The sequence below is a fragment of the Camponotus vicinus genome, unplaced genomic scaffold (genome assembly GCF_025532165.1).
Source record: "Camponotus vicinus isolate PSW18456_S1 unplaced genomic scaffold, iyCamVici1.0 SCAF_6, whole genome shotgun sequence".
Lineage (NCBI taxonomy): Eukaryota > Metazoa > Arthropoda > Insecta > Hymenoptera > Formicidae > Camponotus > Camponotus vicinus.
The window spans coordinates 2,813,554-2,836,583 of NW_028141978.1; the positions used below are offsets into that span (position 1 = coordinate 2,813,554).

Here is a 23,030-nt window from a genome sequence, read left to right on the forward strand (position 1 = left end):
TGAAATCTGAAAGATCATCGAATGAAAGGTGATTTTGCAAAGTGCAGCTTTTCATTTATTTTATTTTTTATCTTGAAACCACGCCAACATAGAGTTTAATAAAGATAATTTAAAAATCTTCTGATGTATAAGATTCGGTTTTTTAATATTAATCTCTCTAACATATAAACAGCAAGAATCTTTTTTTTAACACATAAATTTAAAATAAGTTTAAGATAAATAAAATATATAAAAATATATATGCACAAGACAGTTACATATAAAATCAATACACTTTAATGGTATTATACATATGTATTTTGTGGCGAGAATGTTTTCATTTTACATCAATACGAAAAGATAAATTTGATACTTCGAAATCACTTTTTCCTATTATTGTAAAATCGACAGAGATTATATAAATTGCCATGAGTATACGTAATAAAAATTATTCCAAATCGCGAATTATAAACACGAAAGGATAAACTTTACAAATGGATCGTCTCTCATCTACATTTCATATTCAGTGAAATATTTTTTCTACAATTTTGCGCATATGTAACGTGTAATATTTTTGAAATACAAACCGACGCTATTAAAGAATTACCGGAATATACTAAATGTTTCGTGAGAGTGTCGAGAATCGAAATGGCAAAAATGACGAAAGGGACGGAGATGGGGATCGTAAATTAATCACTCGACGATGGTAGCCGGCAGTTTGGCGGTGTGATCTCGATGGGAAGCGACGAAGGAACCCGAAGAACGGTGACTCGAAGAAAACCGGGGAGAGAGCGTGAAAATGGGCGATGAAAGAGGCAAGGGAAGGGGGCTGGAAGTTAGCGCGTACAGAGGAAAACATTAATCACCTGCCTCCTCGTACTGTATGATTAATGGCCGTTGGCAACCGTCTAATGTCTCGGTTCGATCGTTCCAGTTGTTCGTTCGAGTACGAACAAGCGAACAGCTTGGCGCGCGAGTGTTTTACGCGTGTGCTCCTTGAATTGTGCAATTAAAAGCGTTAACATTGCATAGATTGGAGCGTTGTTTCGACTTTTCAAGCGAAAGAGTACACATTTTTTTTTATTTTAGCTAATATTAGTGCAGCTCGTGAAAGAAGAGCTCGCGTTCTTTATCGTTTGAAAATCAATTTCAAAAGGTGATTACAAAAGTTAAGTTATTAGCTTTTATTCTGGAATAAAAGCTTATAACTTGATAAGCAGAATAATATAAATATCAAAATTATTATACACTAGGGATTATAAATTCTTAGAGCGCTTTTTTATGAAGATATTTCGAAGTAATCGACAAAGTTTTGCGTGATATTTATCTCGAATTTTCTTGATTCCGTTATTCATGTTAACAGGCATTGCAGAAGCATTGTAGATTTTTGCGATAGAGTATAAAAGGGATTATCACGACGATTGTTCTTCGATAGCGAGTTATTTTCTTGACGATACAAGGATATTAAAAGTTATGCTATAATGGTGGGACACGCCTATGATACAGCTTTAAAAGCCTGCTCGTAGCTGTATAGTCATGTCAGGATGCATTTGTAGCGATTAATAATGCAGCCGGTATTAACAGTTCCAGCTTATATATCGCACCAACCACACGCAAGTAATATGCACTCTAAAACCTTTTTATAGGACTCTCGTGAAATGTTTCTCGCATACAGATTACATATGATTCAAATGTAATGAAATAAATGTAATTATTAATCGCGTTTTTCGATACAAAAAATAAGATTCCTTGTTACATTATACGGCTGTTCTGTAAAAAAAATTTTTTTTGTGTCCATATTTAGATTAATGGTCAAATGTAATATGTTTTCTTTAACATGCACGCATTATTAATTTTTTCAATTCCTTAATATTTTATAATATGGGAAGAAATTTCACGCACCCTCCAATAAACATCCTGACGCTCGCGAGAAGAAGTGGGCCGAGAAAAATTGATCTCGTGACTATAATTGCTCCCGAACTGCAATCGTTGCGGCCGCGCGATAGGAAACACGTTTCCCGAAAGGAGAAAAATCCGCGGAACTCGCCGGGGAAGAAGTTTCGCAGAAATCCCTATCCATTTCCCGTGGCCGGACTCGTTGGCCGCGCGACAACCAGGGAGATAAGTTCGTGCCTTTTCGCATCCCTCTCCCTCCTGTAAACTCCCGACTCGCCGTCAGACATCGAACCCCTTTCCCTCTTCTCACCCTCCCGAGCCGTTATATCTAAATGAATAACGACGGATCGCCGCGACGTGGGAATTGCGTTACTGCTATTGCGCGTTATTGCGTTACAGAAACCGCGGAGACACCCGCGTCTGGTCGGGCTCGATAATCGGGCACGCGAATTAATAACTGTTACATCAATCAATACGCCGGTGGTAATGGGCAGCTTTCGCGGAATGGAATGGAATGGAACGGAACGGAATGGAATGGAATGGAATGGATGGGAAGGGTGGAGTTTGGTCACCTGTAATCCCACGGCATGAGGGAATCCCCACGGGATCTATGAGCGATGGCCGCCGGCCAAAGGGTCGCGTTCGATTTAATAACGAGCCCCGTTCCCGGTATCTCTTTCTCTCCCTCCTTCCCGGGTGATCCTTTTCCTGTCCCCTCTTCCCGAAGGGAGAGATTAAAGAAAATAATATACCAGCTTATATATTGTGCCGTTCTATATACATCGCGTGTCGCAAATAGCGGGATTTATTTTCTGATGAATTTATGCGGAGGATTTTTTCTTTAACAGAGATTAAGATTCTTGAGCTCTTTTATGTTTAAACTATCTAGCTACTATTTTATATATATAATACTTAAATACGTATATATTGATATATATAAAATGTACATGTATGATGTAAGTAAAATACGTCTCTAGTTCACTGCCATTAAATATTGATAAAAATATTGATTAAGAAAAAATTCAATAATGCAAACACACATCTTGTATATGCGCAAATAGTATATAAATTTTCTGAGTTGTGGAGAGAAATTTGCCACCTTCAAAATACAATATGGAAAATGTTTGCGGAAAAGAAAGGAACAACCATTTGCTGACAAAATATCGAATGAAACTATTGTACGAGCAATGCATTTCCGTTCATTTCTCAGTGGCTGTATTCATAAACTTAATCTTCATCGATATTAATCTTTGTAATATTGCAGCAGGCCAGCTATCCAGTTTTTAATATCGCTTACAAATCCAAGTTTGCGTGTTTATTTTTAGAAAATATATAATTAAAAGTGAAACGTATAGCTTGGGGATTTCGAAACGTATTTCGTTAAGATCTCCATAGAGTTTTTAATAATAGAGAGATTTTCGTTATTATTTTCTTTGGTATGCGTGCGTTTTTATTAAAATTTCATGCATTTCTCCTGTTGCGTCAGTTCACGTTTCCGGAACAAGTGTGGAATGTCAGAGTTGTAAACGACGAACGCTGCGCGGGATTCTATCAAATAGTGACGCGAATTGATTCGCATAGTCGACGTGCCTCGGTGAAATGGGGTTAAAGGGGGATCGCGTAGGTGAATTAACGCAAGCACCCTTGAAATAACGCGCGTTGGATATCTAGCGCCAAGTAGACTAGATGATCGCTCAATCCGGTGCATATCTTACGTCATTAGAGAAATATTCACTGAGCTGTTTATTTTAATTTATTGTCAAAGGCTGTAACTCAGCTTTTATTTTTCTGCCGCTATATTAATTTTCTAACTATAAGTTTTTTACTCGCAAATAATTCTTCTCGCTCGCGTAAAGCAGTCTCTGACAAGTTTAAGATCAATCTTTTACATGTGCATATATCAAAAATTTTCTCACTGTGCGCGAATCGGAAATCTCGACGACGACTATTTCCAGCCGAAACGAAAAATTCTTAAACCGTCGTGCGCATTTTTCCGCCTTTCTCAGAACGTAACTCCATTTCGACGATACGAATGTGGCAAACCAATCGTAAACACAATATGGAACGAAGGAAGACGAGGATAAATAAAATATGAAATTAAAATATTTAGTTTTTGCACGCGTACGTAGCACGCGCTGATGATAGAGATTTCGGGTACATCACATGCATGATGACATATGAAGTTATCGCGATGTGCAAAATGCTTTTTGTCTACAATAAACAAAAGTTTTTTAATCAAGCTACAATTGGTCGGATGAATTTTAATCATATCGATACGTGAAGGGAATAATTAAAAAATTAACAAATGTTTATACGCGATACGGGAAAAAAATGTTTATACGCGATCGTATAGAGGACAGTACGCACTTTCAAATTGATTTTATACAGTACTTTTGAAATAGGAAAAATTCCAATTCTATTCGATATTCTTCGTTAATAATTTAGCCATTATTGACTAATTATATATCTGATTCGCGTAATCGCATATTGAATAACATATATTTCGAGGCACATTAATTTCATCGCGTCACAATCGCTCGCTAATTTGAGAAGGGGAGGGGATAGGCTCATTCAATTTCAAGTTTCAATTACATGAACTTTAATGAGTCAAATGAAATCAAAACTTGTGTCGGATAATGATAATAATACACACACACACACACACACACATATACCGGTAAATTATTCTTAATTTATTAATTCCGCTTTCAATGGGGAATTTGCGATTTTTTTCCTACGAAATCAAAACAATCAATTGCATCGTTTTTAATTTAATGCATAATCCAATTATTTTATCACGCAATTATGTTTTTTTTATTTAATTTCTTACGATTCGAAAACAGTAGCGCGTTTTTGCTAATCGCATCTGATTGGGGGATGACTTACAGTTGAAAGTAGCTCTGATTAACGCGCACTGTCCTCGGCGAGTTTCGCGCGGAAAAAAATATTTAGATCAAACAGGAGCCTCCAATAACTCGCGCGCGGTCTGATTGCAAAAGTTATAACAACGCTATGTCTTTCGAGCGTTCATTGACGACAAACGCGTCCCGCGCACATACACGGTGTATCAGCTGCAGATGCGAGATGCACGTGCGGAATAATTTCCCGTGGGAGACAAACACGCGCGCATACATACACACATACACATACGTACCTGAAATGATCGTGTTTGGTCGAGCCGTTACCTTAAAAATGTAACAGCAAAAATGAAGGAGAACGTTACGCTTCGTATAGAAATGCAGTTTTGATTGTGGGAATGATCGAGGATTCTCCTGAAAGCTTCTTGAATTGATTTTGGAAATTCGAATTTGGAAATGTTTTTTTTTTATCGCATATATTATTAATTTTGACATACATATATGGAACGATTTTACACGGTATAATTTTCAAAACATTGTTCAGAGTTAATGCATGAGGGAAAATCGAAACTAAACTCGTGTTTTGCGACGAAGGAATTATTAATAGTTCCAGAGTTATTCTAGGATTAACTGGTCGCGATACAGTTGACCTTCTGTCGCGTTTAAAATAAAGTATGCTTTTTTGTTTGATTTTATTTTCCACGAGCTCGATATTCTTTATTATTTCTAGCATTTAACGGTCCGATTTTCTTACTCTTAAAAATGTCAGCGGCAAAGAAACTGTTACACGAGCATGCTTTTCATTCGACCCTCATTAAAACTTTCGTTGCAAATGATGCGCGCGCAAACAAGCCGATTTGTCCCAGTTTCAATTCAACGTGCAACTTGAATCGCGATTTTCTTTCACCGAGGTGCCGACTTATTTTCGAATTTCCCGATTTTTCTCGATTTATTTACATTTCGGTGAGGGACGTGTATTTCGTCTCTGTTTATCCACCGGGGCGTGAAAGCGGATTGCTTTAATCTATTCGTTACAAAGTTGCAAGGTATTGGAACATCCAATATTATCGATTATTTCCTCGACGTCAATATATATCGACGTCAATATATATTATACTTTTATATCGGGGAAAAAATATATTTCTTTTTCAAAATAAAATTGAATAAATTCAAATAAAGTTTGTAGATTGAAAATAACAAATCATTTTTTCACACGCTTCCAATATTTTATAAATTCCAGTCGCGTCAAAATACTTGTTGGCTAAAACAGTACACGAACATTATATTATTTAATGATATTTATTTAGATACGAAATAACCGACCGATGCAATTTTAGTCGTATGATGTATATCGTAAAGTAATTATGGCTGCCGAGTATATTTATCTTCCTAATCTCTAATAACAGTATATAGAAGGGGCGAATGCTAATAAAGGAATAGGGGAACACTGATGCAACAATGAACAGAAGTTTGCGTGTATTCGACGGCAATCATGGAATGCATCAATTGCATCGATAATAAACGTTACCGCCTACGGGGTAATTCTCGAATTTCTCCCTAAATTCACAGAGACAATTTGCAACGCGATGTGCAGCAAGTGGAAAATTTGTCAGATTTCGAGTAATTAATTAAATACCGGTTTAATTAAATTTATTGTACAGTATGTTTGTAATGGACGCGCGTATATATAAATGCCATGGAAGGCGCAGATTCCCATTGCGTTTATACGACATCAATCTGTTACTGGCGCATTAAAATAAATTATCGTGAAAAAGTCATAATTGAGTAAATTAAAACTTTAACTAACCGAATATATTTTGCATATAAGTTTATAAAAATTCAAAATTTTGTCTCTCGGTAAAGAGACAAAAGAGAAACAAACTTTGATACCTTGTACCAAAAGTTTGTTTACCTGTATCTGCGAGAGAGCGCATTGCCTTTTGGTAACTTTCTACACAAATTTGTCCGTCGAATAAATGGAACGCAAAACCACGCGAGCATTATTTCATGTTTCTTGTCTCTTTCACTCGTGCCTTTTCGCGATTTATTCATCAATCCGTTCGCTTATTGGCGCAATCTCCGAGTAAATACTCACGGACGCATCGCGACTTGATATCCGTTTGCGATCGAACTGTTTTCGATCGGACGCATGCATTCCCGGGCCGAAAGCGCGACTGGCAAAAATTCGAATATCAAAATTGAAATATTTCTCGTTCTATCGGAAAACGGATAAAAACATGTACAGCCCAACAGTGATGACGATGGTGGTAGTCATGGTACTGCTGCTTTTCGTATTATATACGCATTGTATAAATAGCGTGCACAGTTACCGCTTGCAGGGAAACGCGCGCAATTGCAGTTGCATTGAGAGTGAGAGAGAGAGAGAGAGGAAGAGAGGAGGTAATGCATATAGTCGAGCGAACTATTACGAGTGGTCTTGCGGCTTGTAATGGACGCTGCGGACGTACAGATGTAATGGATGGAACCGTAATCCATATATTCTAAACATTATCATCGTTATCACCTTTCCACCTTCGCGATCCTCTGCCGTCCACAGTGAATCCGCTCTCGCGAACGATCCATCTCTGCTTTTAATTTACTCAATCTTTAATTTACCATCTTCCCGAGTTTAACGTTTCGATGATAATTCGAGATATCCCTGTTTAATGTAATGTGACTCGGTATGCAAGATACTGACTTGACTCTTATAATATTCGTAATACATGCATAATGTAGAAATTAAATATCTCGTTTTTTCGAAAATATTCTTATATTACATAGAGAATATTGTTTATGAAAATATATGTTGCCTTCGGGTAATATTATGTAAAAGGTCGCGTATTTTATGCAAAAATTACAAATGGAGGAAACTTACAGATGCATCGATATATCTCTGTAATTGCTAGTCTGCGAGTTCGCAATCCAAACGCAATTACCGTAAAAATGATCCTCGTTGCTCGTAACGAGGTACGTAAATGTAAACGACAATGAGGATCTATTTGTAGAGATTTTTATCGTTATTGCCGTTTTACTGTACTCTCTATTGATTATAATCATTCGTTTTCGGGGAAATTACATCTCTCTTCGCTAGTACGATCTTGCGCATTCGAAACGATTTTTGAAGATTTCGTTGGAAAATTTGCTTGCTTTTTTTATTGGAAAGAGATTATTAGGAGCCGGAACGAATGAGAGAAAATATTATGAAATCCGCCGATCTACGAAGAAACCGAATTTTATCGAATCCTAAACTTTGATTTGATAATAATGTGATACTACAGCCAGAAAATTTTTTATAATCATTAATTTATATTTAACTCCAGAAATTATCTGATAATATTTCATAAAATCAGTGTAAAAAAATATTGTCTTTCAAATTCAATAAAGAATCTGTATAAGAAGATTACAGTCTGTATATCTAAGGAGAATAAAAATGTTTCTCATCGATCTCAATTCAATTACTAGTTAAAAAATGTTTTACATCCGCCGGATGAGTATTATTATTGAAAAAAAGAACCATAGCTCCTGTTGAAGCCCCGTCATGTCGGTAAAATGGCAAAAGATTCTTTTGTCCCATTTGACGTGCATCATGCGGATATAGTACGTCTTTTCTCTTTCTTTCTGGAGGTTACTAATTACGAAACCGTTGCGTAAAGCCCCACGGCGCGTGTTTCTCATTCTTCTGAGCCATTCTCACGTTGCCAAGTGCACTTTTTAAGCGTAGATTCCTATTTCTTATTACAGCATTTTTCCTATTTTCACCACGTTCGTCAGAAATGTGTACGAAAATCGTGAATTAATTCGCGAAAGAACGCATTATGCGAGCATATTCAAAGAATGCTTATTATTCTTTCTCTTCCAACTTTTGCGCGCACTCATTAGTGAGTTTTAAAAATCAGTTTGCGCTCATATTGTTTCTTTCTTATATTCTCTATGATTATTTCTTTCTTGAAACGAATTAAAATGTAAGAACGCATTTTTTTTTCAAACGCGACGTCGAAATTGAGATGAAAGCGTCACTAGATCGATTTTGCAAAAATGTAGCGAGTTTCGCAGTATTTTCGAGTATAAGAATTTTTACAAAAATCGAAAATCATCCATGTAGATTTATATCAGGAAAGGAACTCGCGATTCTATCAAGTCAGAGGAAGTGACAGACTTTGAAACAAAGATAAAATGAAAGCGCAGCTCGAAGGGACGCATCACAACGCATTTTATATTCCAATTCCGAGATATCACGTTTTTCCCCTTTTCTCGTAATGTGTCTAGCATATTTTTTCGTTTTTAATTTTACGGATTTTCATCGTCGCGTTAGCGACGAAATATAAACTCATTCGATACGCCCAGCGCCCGCAGGCCACGTGCAGCATTGAATATTCGGGGGAGAGGAGCTAAAACGCGTGACAGCGGTTCGCATTAGCGCGTTTTTCCTGTTTCGCATCGGAAATGTTTCATTTCTCCTCGCGGTCGCGCTTTTACGAGCTTTTACATATTTATTCGTCGAAAACGGATGTAACGCTCTTTTGAGCGATCTCGCGCGTAAAAATATCTCCCGAGCGCTTGAAAAATCAATGTCATTGTCGGTTAGCACGATGAGCCGTTAATTGAAGTCGGCAAAATCGAGGCGACGATTAACCGTAACGTAACGTATCAACGTTTAAATAAGAAACAAGTACGTGGCGCGGCCGAAAATAGACGGATGAAAAAATTATTATTGAACGGAGAGTTTAGCTCGATTGACCGCCGCGAACCGCGGCAACCGGGTCAAATATTTGCATACGCGGCATTAATGTGATCATCGGCATTGTCGGCCAAACATATATGACAATGACGGCTAGTTTGACGTGCGCGATTATTAGCCCGCGGCTCGCCCATACTCCGGATACGCCTGTAAATATTGCGTGATACCGGCCGCCCGTTTCGCCTTCAAAAGAGGCCTTTGAAAATTCATGCGATCCGCGAGCGTTACACGCACGAGTCCTTGGAATATCGCCGGTATAATATTTATGCGAATAAATTTTTTTTTTAGAACATGTTTCGGTTATCGTTAATTACGTGCCGTTTTATTCAACTTTCAGAGCGCGGGGATATAATTGCCATATTATAATCCATGCGCAGCCGAAATAAATGGCTTTATCGTAATATCCGCACCAATTATTTTGTAATTTTGCCGCTGCGCTAAATAGCGTGGGTTCGTCGAATTCTGTAATTTTGATCGCTCTCGTCCTAAACGAGCTCGCGTAGCGACATACGATTATGACAATTGTAGCTTTAGTTAGACGTTTATTACGTGGGCCTGTCAAAGCATCTGTATATATCGACATCGTACAGTCGGCATATTTCAGTATCATAAACGACATCGTTATCACAGTCGTCGAGATGGATTTATTAATTTTGTTCGCTACACATTTCTTTCGACATAATGATATGACAAAATGATAAATTATTCGATAAATCACATTTAATAAATAGACTAATAAAATTATAGCTCAAAACTGATTGATTTCTCACCCAAGACTTATTTTGTATGTTTCAGATTTTCACGCGCTTTGGCAAAGTTCTGAAGATCGTCACCTTCACAAAGAACAGTAAGTACGGTATTCGATATATGTACATCGTCGTTGTCCTAGGATCGACTTGCCAAAGGGAGAACGAGTAAAGGGGGGCGGGAAAGCCGTGGCACTTTCGCAGGTTATAGATCTCGCTCTTGCGAGGCAGACACGCCACGGCACTTTAGTACTTCAGCGTGCTTCAAGTGCATTCTAGCCTCCCGTCGTCTCGTTGCGCGCACTTGGCGCCGTTAGTACTTTCGGAATCGTTCCCCAAAGGGTGTTCTCGAAATACTCGCAAAGGGGTCGTTACTTAAGGCAGTTTAGGGACATTTCGATACGTGGCACATCTCGATACTTTTATAATTTACCAATGATATATGATTACGAGGACCTCTGCGTGAAACATTAAGATACCCTAATCGGTTAATCTAATAATCTATTATTTTTAATTAATTGTTTAATTGTTATTATTTGAGCAAATTTTTTATTTTAATTTTATTTATATTTTTCATCATTTTAAATTAAAAACATCATCAATAATACATTAATAAACTCTTCTAGAAAGCGCGGTATAGTAAATCGAAGATGATTGGTTTAGATCTGAACGAGCCAACAATTTAACATTGCTGTTTCGATTTTCGTTGGCGCGTTCTCTTAATCAAAATCGTTAGCGCGGCAGATCGAATAACGCACGCAATTTCTTCTCGTTACACCCGTTATACAACGTATACAAAGAGAGGCCTCGGCGTGCAGCCGACGAGCGCGTTACGAATTCATGCCTACAGCGAACGAACGCGAGAGCATCATCATTCCCTGTGCTCGCGTGCCTATCTGTGTGCGATTGCGCATCGGTGTACGTACATAACGTGACAAATGCAATGCCCGACGTAACGTCGAGTCTCCGCGTGGCTGAACGTACGCACGTGCTCGGGTCTCCTCCCGGAGGTTCTGTAATCGCGAAATTGCACCGGCAAATTTCGGCCGCGAGGAATCACGTCTATTAAAATGAGAGACGAGAACGCATTCGAGGAATCTTGACAAAAGTGCGTTTCGCTGGGGAAAAAAATTATCCTGGATTACGATTTTATAAAACGTCGATTATTTTCCTTTACGCATAAGAATGCATAATTCGCGAAACGGGAATTATTTAAATATCCTGATCATTCTTCAAATGGCGTAAGATGAATCATTAACGCGAAAAGCAAATTATCCCGCCGCTTTTATCATAATATTATATGCCGTGTATCTCGAGCAGGAAATGTATGTAACGGAACTAAAAAAACTATCAAATATAAAAATTTTTACATTCAATCGCGAAAAAATTTCAAATTACGAGCAAGATAAACGTTATCATCGCGATTATGGCAGACCGTGGGGGGGGGGGGAGGTACGAGGGGAAAAAGCGCGCGTATTTTATAATTTTGCGGAATAAAAAGCAGTTGTTCCTTTTTTTCCTCGTTCGAAACACGGGCTTTGTCATGCGAGAGAGCGAACGAGAGAGAGAGCTTTCTCCTCCTCTCGCTTCCGCGTATTTCAGATTCGAAAATTAAATAACATCGCCGCAGGCCCGATCCTTTGTTTCGCATCGTACGCGCGCCGCGTAATGAAATACGTGGCACGGCGAGTTACGCGAATTCGACGTACGTATGCGAGATTAAAACTCGCGAAATTGCGGCCGGGTCTGCCTTCTCCCTCGCGACGTTTCGTTTAATCGAGATTTAATGGCAATTATAAACCATCCCGACCGGCCGGACGCGGAAAGCGAGCAACGCTGGAGAGAATTCCCTGAAATATTAACTTGGCGAAACGACCGCTCGTGGCTATTCCGCGTTTGTCTCCTGTCGTAATTGTTTATCCTTCGCGAGACCGGAAGAAGTCGAGCAAGCTCGTAAGCTCCCTCTCGTAATCCATTCAAGAATTTACACTCGTTCATTCGGCGATAAATACTAGATTAACGTCCGTGAGTGGGCGATTAATCGCCGATAAAAGAAGTTGCGATTTTCATGTCGATCAATTCGTCATTTCGCTCCGTTTTCTACGAATCTCGCTTTAAAGTGGCATAAAGATGCGATAAAGTGCTCCGGAATATTTTTAAAGATTTTATCGTATAATTTATGCCACGTTTTTACACAGCGTATATTTAATCGAATATTTCTCTTAATTCGCACAAAAGCGGGATTAATCCCTACGGAGTAGTTCGGGAAAAACAAAACGGCGCTCCTCTGTCAGCGAGATTGCGGTCATCGTGTACGGCCGCGCGCACGTTCCCGGGTTTTAGCGTATTACAGTAAAGAGTTCCATTATCACGGTGGAGCAAATTCGAAAATGAAATAGCGTAGCCGCCGGCTGGAACTTTGGCCGACGCCACTAACGAAACAATTCCGGCTGCGCGCGGGAAAAATGTATTATCGTGGCAGAGTTAGTTTCTCGCAACGCTCGCAACGCACTAAATTAATGAATCACCCATTTTTACCCGAGCCTTCTGCTTGGATATTTCAAATACACGTACGATTTAGCACAAAAAATATACCATTTTCCATCTCGAATATCAGATTTTCCGGGGCCTTTTATACTTTTTGCATCTAGGGCTACATCGTCGATTATAAACTATGCTCTTATGTATGTTTCTAATATATTTTACAGGAGGTATTTTGTAATATTTATTTCTATAAATATATATATATTTAAAGCCATTTTTGCTTCTCTTTTAACTGGCTACAACGATGCAATGGTTTTGCGAAAATAATCGACTCTTTTGTTTGAAACAAATACATTATTAAATGAGCAAACATATCCATTATTTATACAACGCAAATTACAAAATCGTACAATATGCCATTAGAGAACGAAAATGTAGTATTATATCTCCTCTAAAATATATTAACTGTTATTAATGATTCATTTTGCCGCTCATATACAATGACTCTGTCGAACGTTACATTGGTATTCGACAAATTTATTAGCTATGGTTACGCTTGCAGAACGCAACGTAAAGTTCATGATACAGACGACATAGTCTCACGGTTTTTATCTGTGTTTCAGGCTCGTTCCAGGCACTAATACAATACGCGGATATGCTGTCGGCGCAGACTGCTAAATTCGTAAGTATCCTCTTGACTTTGCTTCCTCCCGTTGGTTTCCACTTTATTTCTTCCTCCGGTACGCCCTTGTTTTCTTCCTCCTTTTCTTTTATTTTTTTTCCTCCCTCCTTTTTTAAGTTACCTTCTTTTCCGCTTATCCGCCGCGTTCACTTATCCCCGCGGGACAGATCGAAATTTTCTCGTAGAGTATCTCGCGCCGAGAAAATATTTTCCGACCCGCATCTCCTCCGGCGAAGAAAGCCGCGATGCGGCGCTTAATTACAGGAAGTGAGCTCGATGAATGCGTAATCGAAAGATTGATGACGGAAGAAAAAATTCCGGCGTCGAGGCAAGATCGCGGTTCTCCCCGATATACGATATTTTCCCCGGATTTATAAAAAATATCAGCTGCTTTGCAAGCCAAATTAATTCTTGAAGCGCAAACCGCAGATGGGCGATCGATCCATTCCTCGCGCTTTACGCGATTCATCAATACCGATACTAGACTTTATTCGCGGCATTACATGTCGTATCTTTCTTTCTCTCTCTCTCTTTCTCTCTCTTCTTCTCTCTTGTTCTCTCTATCATTAATATTACTTGATTTACCGCTTTACCTATAATTCCTGTAATCATTTATTTAACCCGTGATTTAAAGAGCGCCACATCCTGACGATAACCATTTCTATTTTTCTTTTTTTTAAGGAGGTTGAGAAAGCCGTAGCATTAAACTTGCCGCTGCTTAAGGTATCACGAGTTATGTCTCTGGCGTAAACTTTTGTTTTACCTGCGTATCCCTGTAATATCGTTTTATCCCTATAATTAAAAGTGCTAAAAGTATCACGTGTCCTGATAAAAAACTACCCGCCCTTTTCTCTTTAAGAAAGCTGAGAGATTTTTAGCAGCATTAAAGCTGGCACTGCTTAAAAAAAATTGAAGATGCGCGCGTGTAGTTTTTGTTCTCTTAAACTTTTCTTTATCATGGATGGCGCAACTAATTTCTATAAAGTCTGTTTATTCCCTAAACGCACGTTGTACCATAAACTAGTACGCTCGAATGCTAATCAACTCTTTTTTTAATAGAGACTATATAAAGGATGTTCCCTATAAACTTTCTAAAAATAATTTCTACTTAACTCTCTTTTTCTCAAACTGTTGACTATAATTAAATATATTAACTCTTTCTGTTTATTTAAACACGTTTCCCCCGATTGTACATATTTATCGTGACTTATGTTCGGGCGATTTTTTTTTTTTTTTTTTTTTAGCAAATTCCGTTGTGTCACGTGTGTTTGAGATGACTCGATAATCTTTTGTGCAAATGAGTGTGATGCAGCTATTTCGCTGCCATGTATATATCGAATGTGTGTACTAATTCTATGTTACTTCATCGCTGTCACTTAAAGTGTATCGTTTGAGAATTATATACAGCGAACCTAGTTTTAAAGAAAAGATGCAACGACATCTTTCTTTCTCGCTCTTTGCTATTTCGAAATTTTGTTGAAGAACTGTGGAAGCTGGAGATCAAAAAACTCGTTTGTAACGACTGACACACAAAACACATATTTGAAAGGGTTAATGGGACACTCTCGCCCCGTTACACCCGGAATTAACTGCGTTACTAGTTACTCGCGTGTAAAATACGCCGTTTTACATAGTCGACGACATATCTTCAGTCGCGAACGGCGGAAGCTCGCCAGAAACTTCCGCCACTTCTCGTGCCCGTTCGAATTCATCCCCCGTGTGTTCGGAATCCTTCTTTCCCCTTCCCATTCACTCTCGTTCCGGTAAGCTCGACGCCGCAAACTAGTAAACCGCGCGCTGATCAAAGGGAAAATTAATTCGCTTGAAATACACCGGTTTCGCCGCGAACCACCACCCGCAGTGGTTGTGCAAGACAGAAAATTAATTTAGCTTTGTTGCGGATATCGCTCTTCTCCGATTCTCCCTCCTCCCTCCCGTCTCTCTTTCCTTCGCTTATCCTAGTCTCTTTTTTCGTTTCTCCCAACGCAAACGAATAACGAATAAACGATCGCGATTCGTTTGACTCGAAAGCAGATTTCCATGATAGTAGGTACTTTTGGATAAATCTGTCGTTTTCCAAATTGTTACCGTTGAATACCGAATCAAAGATTCGCGAATATCAGATCGATATCGTCTAATATCGCGCATCTTGCGCGCTTGAAAATTCGCTGGCGAAATCGATTCGTCTCGCTCGTCGATTATGTAACTCTCGACCGTGAATAAACCGCCCGAGGAGCAGAACAAAAGAGCAAGAGAGACAAAGAGAGGCCGCCATGCGCGCACGCCGGAGGCTCGCGGCGCGGGCCGACGCGGTAATTATGTACGAAATTCATTAGCTCGTGTAAATATAAAGCGAGACCGTGGCCGGGCACACACATGCACGCATATATACACACACACATATATATACGTACACGCGTCATTGTGCACAATGTAGCGGCCACGCACTATTCAAACAGGCGACTCAAACCCACGTCCCCGTTAATGCGATATCGACGAACAATAAATTTCATTATAGAGTCCCAAAAGTGGCAAAATCAGTCGGAAGAAATAGACTAAGATTGTAGAGACTAAGATTTGTGTCTTGATCTGGTTCGAGAAGCGGATTTCTCTGAAAATTCCGCAACTCGAAACCGATTTTCTTGGGTTTCTTCAAGTTTGTAAGCTTCTTGGTCGAAGGCTTTTTAAAACTTTTCGATCTACAGCTTCCATTAACTTTTCTTGTGACCGATCTTTGAGTCACAATCTTGATAGAGATTGTTTGATCTTTTTTATTAAATCGATTGAATAATTGCGCTATGATAATAAAACAGTTTTTTCTTTTAAAAGATTTTATTATATTTTTTTCTCTCAAATTTCGCGAAATTAATTTCATTTTTTCTGTGTTTTCGAAACAAAATAGTAAATAAAGATTCTAGCCTCTGGCTCTCCCAGTTTTATTGAAATTTTAATTAATAATTAAAATTAAATTGTAATAAAACGACAGGGAAATTTCTTTTCGAGAAATTAGACAAGAAAGATGAATCGATATAAAAAAATGTGTGAGTCACTATGGTGTGTTCCAAGCTTGAGCACAAAAGCGTTAATCGTTACTTGGAATCGCAAATAATGAAGAACGCACGATTTCTTGCGCAGTCACTCGATGGGCAAAACGTCTACAATTCCTGCTGCACGCTGCGCATCGATTACAGCAAGATGCAGAACCTCAACGTCAAGTACAACAACGACAAGTCCCGGGATTACACCAACCCGAACCTACCGACCGGCGACGCCAATCTGGACGCCGCGTCGCTCGCCCTCGGCGGCGAATTGCTGCCCCAGTTGCTGATGGGTGCCGGTTCCCAACCGCGTGCCAGAATACCCGGTGAGTATTTTCGTATAAAATCCTCTTATGAAATGCCCTTGCCCTTCTTCCCCCGATTCAGGGGATCGCGTTCGACTCCAAATAAATTCCATTATTTAGAAACGTGTATATATATTATACACGTATATATTAGGATGCGAAACGCGAAAGTCAAACGCGAACAATGAACGCGTAAATTTTGTGCGATCCTTTATAATAATACACGGCGCGTATTATTATTAGTCGAATACGGTAGAATTCGCAATAGACGCTCGTGCAAAATTCATCGTCATTAAACGCTAGTCAGACTCGGGTGAAATTCAACCAAAGCGATTCTGAATAGACCGTATGTGACACATAAACAATGAATGTGCACGACTCTATACAATAGTACGGTAATAGTTGAATATATGGATGGTTTGCGATAGGCGTTTTCAAAATTCATTGCCCCGTTAAATCTACAATTGTGTATGAATTTGGAGTTTTTCTTTTCCTTTTATGCTTTTCACGCGCGAAAGCTTCTAAAGTTTTGTGAAAAGCGCAATTAAAAGATTGATAAACAATTAGTGGCGCGATCTCGCGCAATATTATATTCTATTGAAATTAATTATGTTAATAGGAATACCGATTTTCCGTTATTTTGACAACGCGCTAAATTATTATCATTATCAGAATAATAATAGTAACAATAATAATAATAATAATAATTGTTATTATTATTATCATTATCATCATCATCTCGCAGTGGTGGAAATAATTTGTTGGCGTTTAAAACTTCACTGGCGGCGGTCGGTCAGTCGTAATTATTTCCTCGGGTGAATTAATTAATTACAAAGTACCGGACGAGAGCGATCCGGCTTGGCCGCGCGCGCCGAATCGTCGGGATTTTTGCGTTTGTTACCGTCGCGACAACGCTAATTTAAACTCACACGCTCAGTTCGGACACGCTTGTTTGGGTTAAATTAATTTCACGGCGTCGTTGTTGTTTAATCTGTTAGTGTTTAATCTGTAACGTACTGTAATCCACTTTACGCGTCCTATCTCGTTGCGCAAACAGTTCGTTGATGGTCGAGGATTAGGAGAGACCCGCGACGGTCAGCCGCAAAATTAATCCGGTCGCATTAAGAAAATCGACCGCCGCGGAAGAGATTCGACCAAAGACACACGACGAAACGATGTTGTTAGAGAAAAGCGCGGAATTCTCGGATCTTCCGGAAAATTGGCGGGACAGGCGCGAGTCTCTCCACGATTCTCGATCTCATTCTCGCTGCATCACCTAACATCGTTATATTATTATAGCTTATTTTCCCTGTCGCAATGTTTAACAGTGATAATAACGTCATCTGAACTTCCTGAAGTAGAGTCCATTGCAGGGGCACCGGGTGTGCTGCCCACGCCCTTCGCGGCCATGCACGGCCTCCCGTCGCCCTTGGCCGGCCCGTACAACGGCGTACCCCCGGCCGGGGGGCTCGCCGGCCTCGGCGGATTTCCTCTCGGCGCGGCTGGTTTGGGGGTGCGGGTGCAGGGAAGCGCCCAGGCGTCGGCCGTGTTACTCGTCAGCAATCTCAACGAGGAGGTAAGTAACCGGAAATTCGGACTGTCTTCTCCCTTCCCGTTCCCCGACGCGTTGTTCCCTCGACGCTAAGGACGAGAGAGGCCCCACGAAGACCCTCAACGAGGCATACACGAAGAAAAGATGGACGGAGACCTTTCGACGTAATTTTCGAAACTTTATCATTGCTCGCGATATTCTCATCGAGAACTTTTGTGGGTCGTCTTTAGCGAGACGCTGGAAGCACCCCGGAAATTTTCTTCGTGTATTTTTCCACCAATCTCGGAATCGTGTAAAGTGATCAGGAAGTTTCCCTTCCATCAAGCGTCGTGCTCGTTTAACCGTTCGTTTTGTCGAGAAAATTTTCAATTTGAAAACGAAAACTTTCCGATTCTAATTAATGCACATCGATAAAATGTGTTTTGATCCGCATAAAAAAAGTTTATATATCATATATTATGTAAAATATCTTAGAATGCATAATATTATTTAGTCTCTCAATTCGAGTCTGATTTCTCGTTTGGTTGATCGTTCTTAATTAGAAGCTAGTCTAAATTAGACTAAATGTCAGATAGCGAATATAGAGACGTTGTGTGTACGGACTCCTAAGCACGATGTGAGCATTTAGCGAGACGAAATGTTAAACGTACGCACGCACATGACGATATGCGGGGAGAGTGTCGAGTAGGCTGAGAGCAGCACTGAGAGAAATAGACCGCCGCCACGTACGAATAAGTATGTCGTATGCGAATAATAATACATCCTGTAGTACGGCATTTGTGTCGTGCAATGTATGCGTTTGCGAAAGTCGCTCTGATTCCGGTGTATCTCTATCGCGAAAAACATAACCGGACCTTACCCGGCGCAAAACACACATACGACACACATGTACGTGCGACCGCCTCTTCTTTACATCTCTCTGTACCTCTATTCTCACTTCTCCCTGTCTACTCTCTCGTCTCGTACCTCGCCCAACCCTCGTAAGAGACCGCAATGCTATTTCTCTCAGTGTCGCTTCGACACGCGCGATCGACCAACCAACCGAACCACCCCCGCCTACCAGGTATATATACGCACGTGCATAAATAAACAGGTATAATTACACAGCCTAACGAGCGAGTTACAATGTAGTGCTACGTAGGCGAACCCCGCAGTCTCTCGTTCCTTTGGCTCGGTCTTTCCACCGAAATCACGACTGAAAACTTAAAGATCTCCTCTCTTGAAAACTTAAAGATCTATGAGATTGCAATTCAATTTATATTCGTTAACGAGAAGTAAATCCGTCACGAGAGAATAGTTGCAAAATTTATTTTATTCGCGACATTGGACTATTACACATTGATAGAAATCGATCATTTGAAAATTATGAAAGAAAGGAATGCATGACATTTTGATTTGATGCAGAATTTATCTGATCGAGATTTTTGATTAGAATTTTCCGGGATCGTTTTTTCTTAGATGAGGGTGGAAAGATCGAGCCGCGATACGTATGTGCCCTGTTTCGTCACGAAATCTTCGATTCTGTCCTACTTTGCCCCGCTCATTTTCGAAACACACATACAAATCACTCCAACGTCACCATCCTGCGCCCTAATTAATTCGTAGCGTCGTCGACTATGACGTTACTTCCTGCGAGACGACGTTTATTATCTCAAGCATTTCAATCCGTGATATAACTTATAGATGCACATTAAGGATCATATGTTCTTATCATCTATTTGTTTCGCGTTTAAGTCATACCTTGTGTCTTTTCGCCATAGAAACGTTTATACCGATGCTCTTGCGATCGGTTCTTGCAAACAAGAACGATAGACGTGGCGTTTAAAGGCAAAAAGATGAACATTATCGAGTAAGAAACATCAGCAGGATGATGAATGTCGTCTCGGCAAGAAACTGTGTGTCGGCGTCACACTTCGCAGCTGCAACTTGTCACTACTGTACTATAACTGTGTGTACTACTATCGTTGCGTCGCGCACAAGCTTCGTACAATCCGATCCGATCATCCTCGCGAATCTCGCTTTCGAGTTTCGCGAAGCAAGGAGATATTTCTCTGATTCTCTATCGTGCGAAAAATCGGATGAATGTAATATACGATGTAAAAATAAAAGTAATCGGATTTTTTCCTCGCATGAAGAGTCGATCGTATTCTTCCCCTCCATTCGGTATCACAAATTTTTCACGATGAAACCGCGAATCTTGTGCGCTTCGCCAACACTATACATTGAATCCTATTATACTCGCTGACTACTGACTGGACTCTGTCTGTTCTCTGTGTAGATGGTCACGCCTGACGCTCTCTTTACCCTGTTTGGTACGTCTCCACATTTATATTATTAATTATATTACATTATTAATTATTATATTTACACCCTCTCGCGTTCTTTTCACACACACACACACACACACACACACACATAGCCACACGATCCGAAAACACAGAGACACGCACATTCGGATACACGCGCGATTAAGATAAAAAAAGGAGAAAAGAAACAGAGGATATGTATAGGCAAAAAGACAATGTATTGGAGTTTTTCCGGTCAATCCGGTGAATATTGTTCGCGATCTGAGCAATAACACCGCTCACACGGACATACACGAACGTAGAATCTTTCTCACACACGATTGTCACATTCGAAGTTACGTCATACCGAAGAGAAAAGATTTCTTCCTTCTTTTCCGGGTTTTTTTTTAATTTGATTTGATTCTATATTTGTTTCTCTCTCTTTCTCTTTTCTTTTCTTTTTTTTTTCTTTTTTTTTAGCAACTTACTAAAACTCGAGAGCATTGTCATTCTTCCTCTAAAATCATGTTTACTCTCGTGAAACATTCGCCATAACATATATTCTATGATTTAACGTTTAATCCGTATTCTTCCGATATTTTCGTGATTTCAACTTATTTTATTACTACAAGCTATATTCCATTCGCAATTCACGATCACCGTCATATACATATGTCATCGCCATCGTCATATAATAACAGCGCCATATACTGTCGGCCACCACGAACGAACACACGTTCTCCCACATTCTCTACTTCCAAGCATCTCTCTTCTAAATTATTTCATTAATATTTTTATTAATATCAGTTCCACACAACCTTAATATTACGTAAGCTTTCGCTTATTTTACGTAATTCCATAGGAACTCACTATTAACGAGGCGTGCGACTCGGCCGTCGTGTTTTTTCTGTAAGCTGCGATTGTTATGCAGATTTTCCCGGATAATTACAGACAAACGTACAAAAGTCACGTACTATGTTGAAAAACGCGTTTTAAAAATTATGAAAATTTCTATCCATCTTTCTCTCCCTTTTTCGTACACATTCTTTTTTGCGGTTTTTCGCGCTAGCGAAAATTTCATCAGCTTAACTACGCAGTTACGTAATAGCGAGAAATGTAAAATTTAAATGAATTAAACTCTCTGTGTAAAAAAAACTGTTGTTCTGTCGTTAATTTTTGTAATGCATTTTATTTTAACACAAATTTATTTAATTGTCAAAATATTAAAAATTGGAAATTTAGTCATTTACAGAGTAATAGTCTTTCTATTTTTTCATCCAATTTCTTTTTTTCTTCCATGAAATCACTATTTTTTAAAAAAATGTGAAAAGAAAGATTAACTTGATGCATTTTACTTTAAAATGTAAAGATGGAAATGTCATAATAAAATTGTTTTCTGTGCTAATTGAAACAACTTTTTATATTAGAAATAAAAGCCGAATCGCTCGCCTCTTGCATGTCCCGAATCTTAGATCCGATCGTATCCCGATTTCGATCGACCGAATATTGCCCCGTTCATCTTCGATAATCCTTAGACGCGCAGCCTGTATAAAAAAATACACAATATACCGTAACCACTCGAGTTTACTAAAGAAAAATTTTGCATATATTGTGCATATAGGCGTTTACGGGGATGTACAGCGTGTGAAGATTCTCTACAACAAGAAGGACTCGGCACTAATACAGATGGCCGAACCTCATCAGGCGCTTTTAGGTGAGTGCACGTCTCGCGAAACGCGACACCTGCGACGATTTGAAATCACATTTCACATCACCGTAAATAATTCATACATTAAATCATACATTAAATCCCGAGAGATAAATCATTTTACAAAGCTCGAAATATAAAAGATATTTTTTCGTTGTTGAAAATTAAAAGATGAAAAGTTTTATATCATTTATAACATTATAATTATATTATGATACGCATAATATATTAGTGATTAATTAATATTGTTTGTTTAATTTACGACAGCGCTGACTCATATGGACAAGTTAAGAGTGTTTGGGAAGCAAATCAAAGTAATGCTTAGTAAGCACCAAACGGTCCAATTGCCAAAAGAAGGTCAGCCGGACGCGGGCCTCACGAAGGATTATACCAATAGTACTCTTCATCGATTCAAGAAACCCGGCTCGAAAAATTATCAGAACATCTACCCGCCGAGCGCAACCCTGCATTTATCAAACATTCCGTAAGTAATCCGGCGACGATAAAGTAAGATCCGTACTCAACGAACGCTGCATTTTTTTTACTCTTAACGGCATTCGATTTACTTTATTCAGGGCTACGGTAGCTGAGGAAGAGATCAAGGACGCTTTTACCAAGAATGGTTTCACCGTGAAAGCCTTCAAGTTCTTCCCAAAGGATAGGAAGATGGCTCTCATACAGATGCCTAACATGGACGACGCCGTGGCTGCGTTGATCGTAAGTAGCTTTCGCAATTAACCCATTAGTCCCGTAAGAAAC

The 23,030-nt window shown here is 39.3% G+C and overlaps 1 protein-coding gene across 21 annotated transcripts in view; it reads left to right on the forward strand.

Annotated features, from left to right (window-relative positions):
* Window positions 1-23,030, forward strand: part of Heph (polypyrimidine tract-binding protein 1 heph) — a 364,683-nt gene that overhangs the window by 333,028 nt on the left and 8,625 nt on the right. For 14 of the 21 annotated variants that reach the window (XM_083103263.1, XM_083103266.1, XM_083103275.1 and 11 more), the window contains 9 exons: window positions 10,267-10,318; window positions 13,325-13,383; window positions 14,065-14,106; window positions 16,519-16,747; window positions 18,055-18,302; window positions 20,557-20,590; window positions 22,185-22,277; window positions 22,539-22,755; window positions 22,847-22,988. In XM_083103263.1, coding sequence (XP_082959389.1) covers window positions 10,267-10,318; window positions 13,325-13,383; window positions 14,065-14,106; window positions 16,519-16,747; window positions 18,055-18,302; window positions 20,557-20,590; window positions 22,185-22,277; window positions 22,539-22,755; window positions 22,847-22,988 — 1,116 coding nt within the window. The remainder of the gene's footprint in view (window positions 1-10,266; window positions 10,319-13,324; window positions 13,384-14,064; window positions 14,107-16,518; window positions 16,748-18,054; window positions 18,303-20,556; window positions 20,591-22,184; window positions 22,278-22,538; window positions 22,756-22,846; window positions 22,989-23,030) is intronic. The other 7 variants (XM_083103271.1, XM_083103278.1, XM_083103279.1 and 4 more) reach the window with 5 other exon arrangements.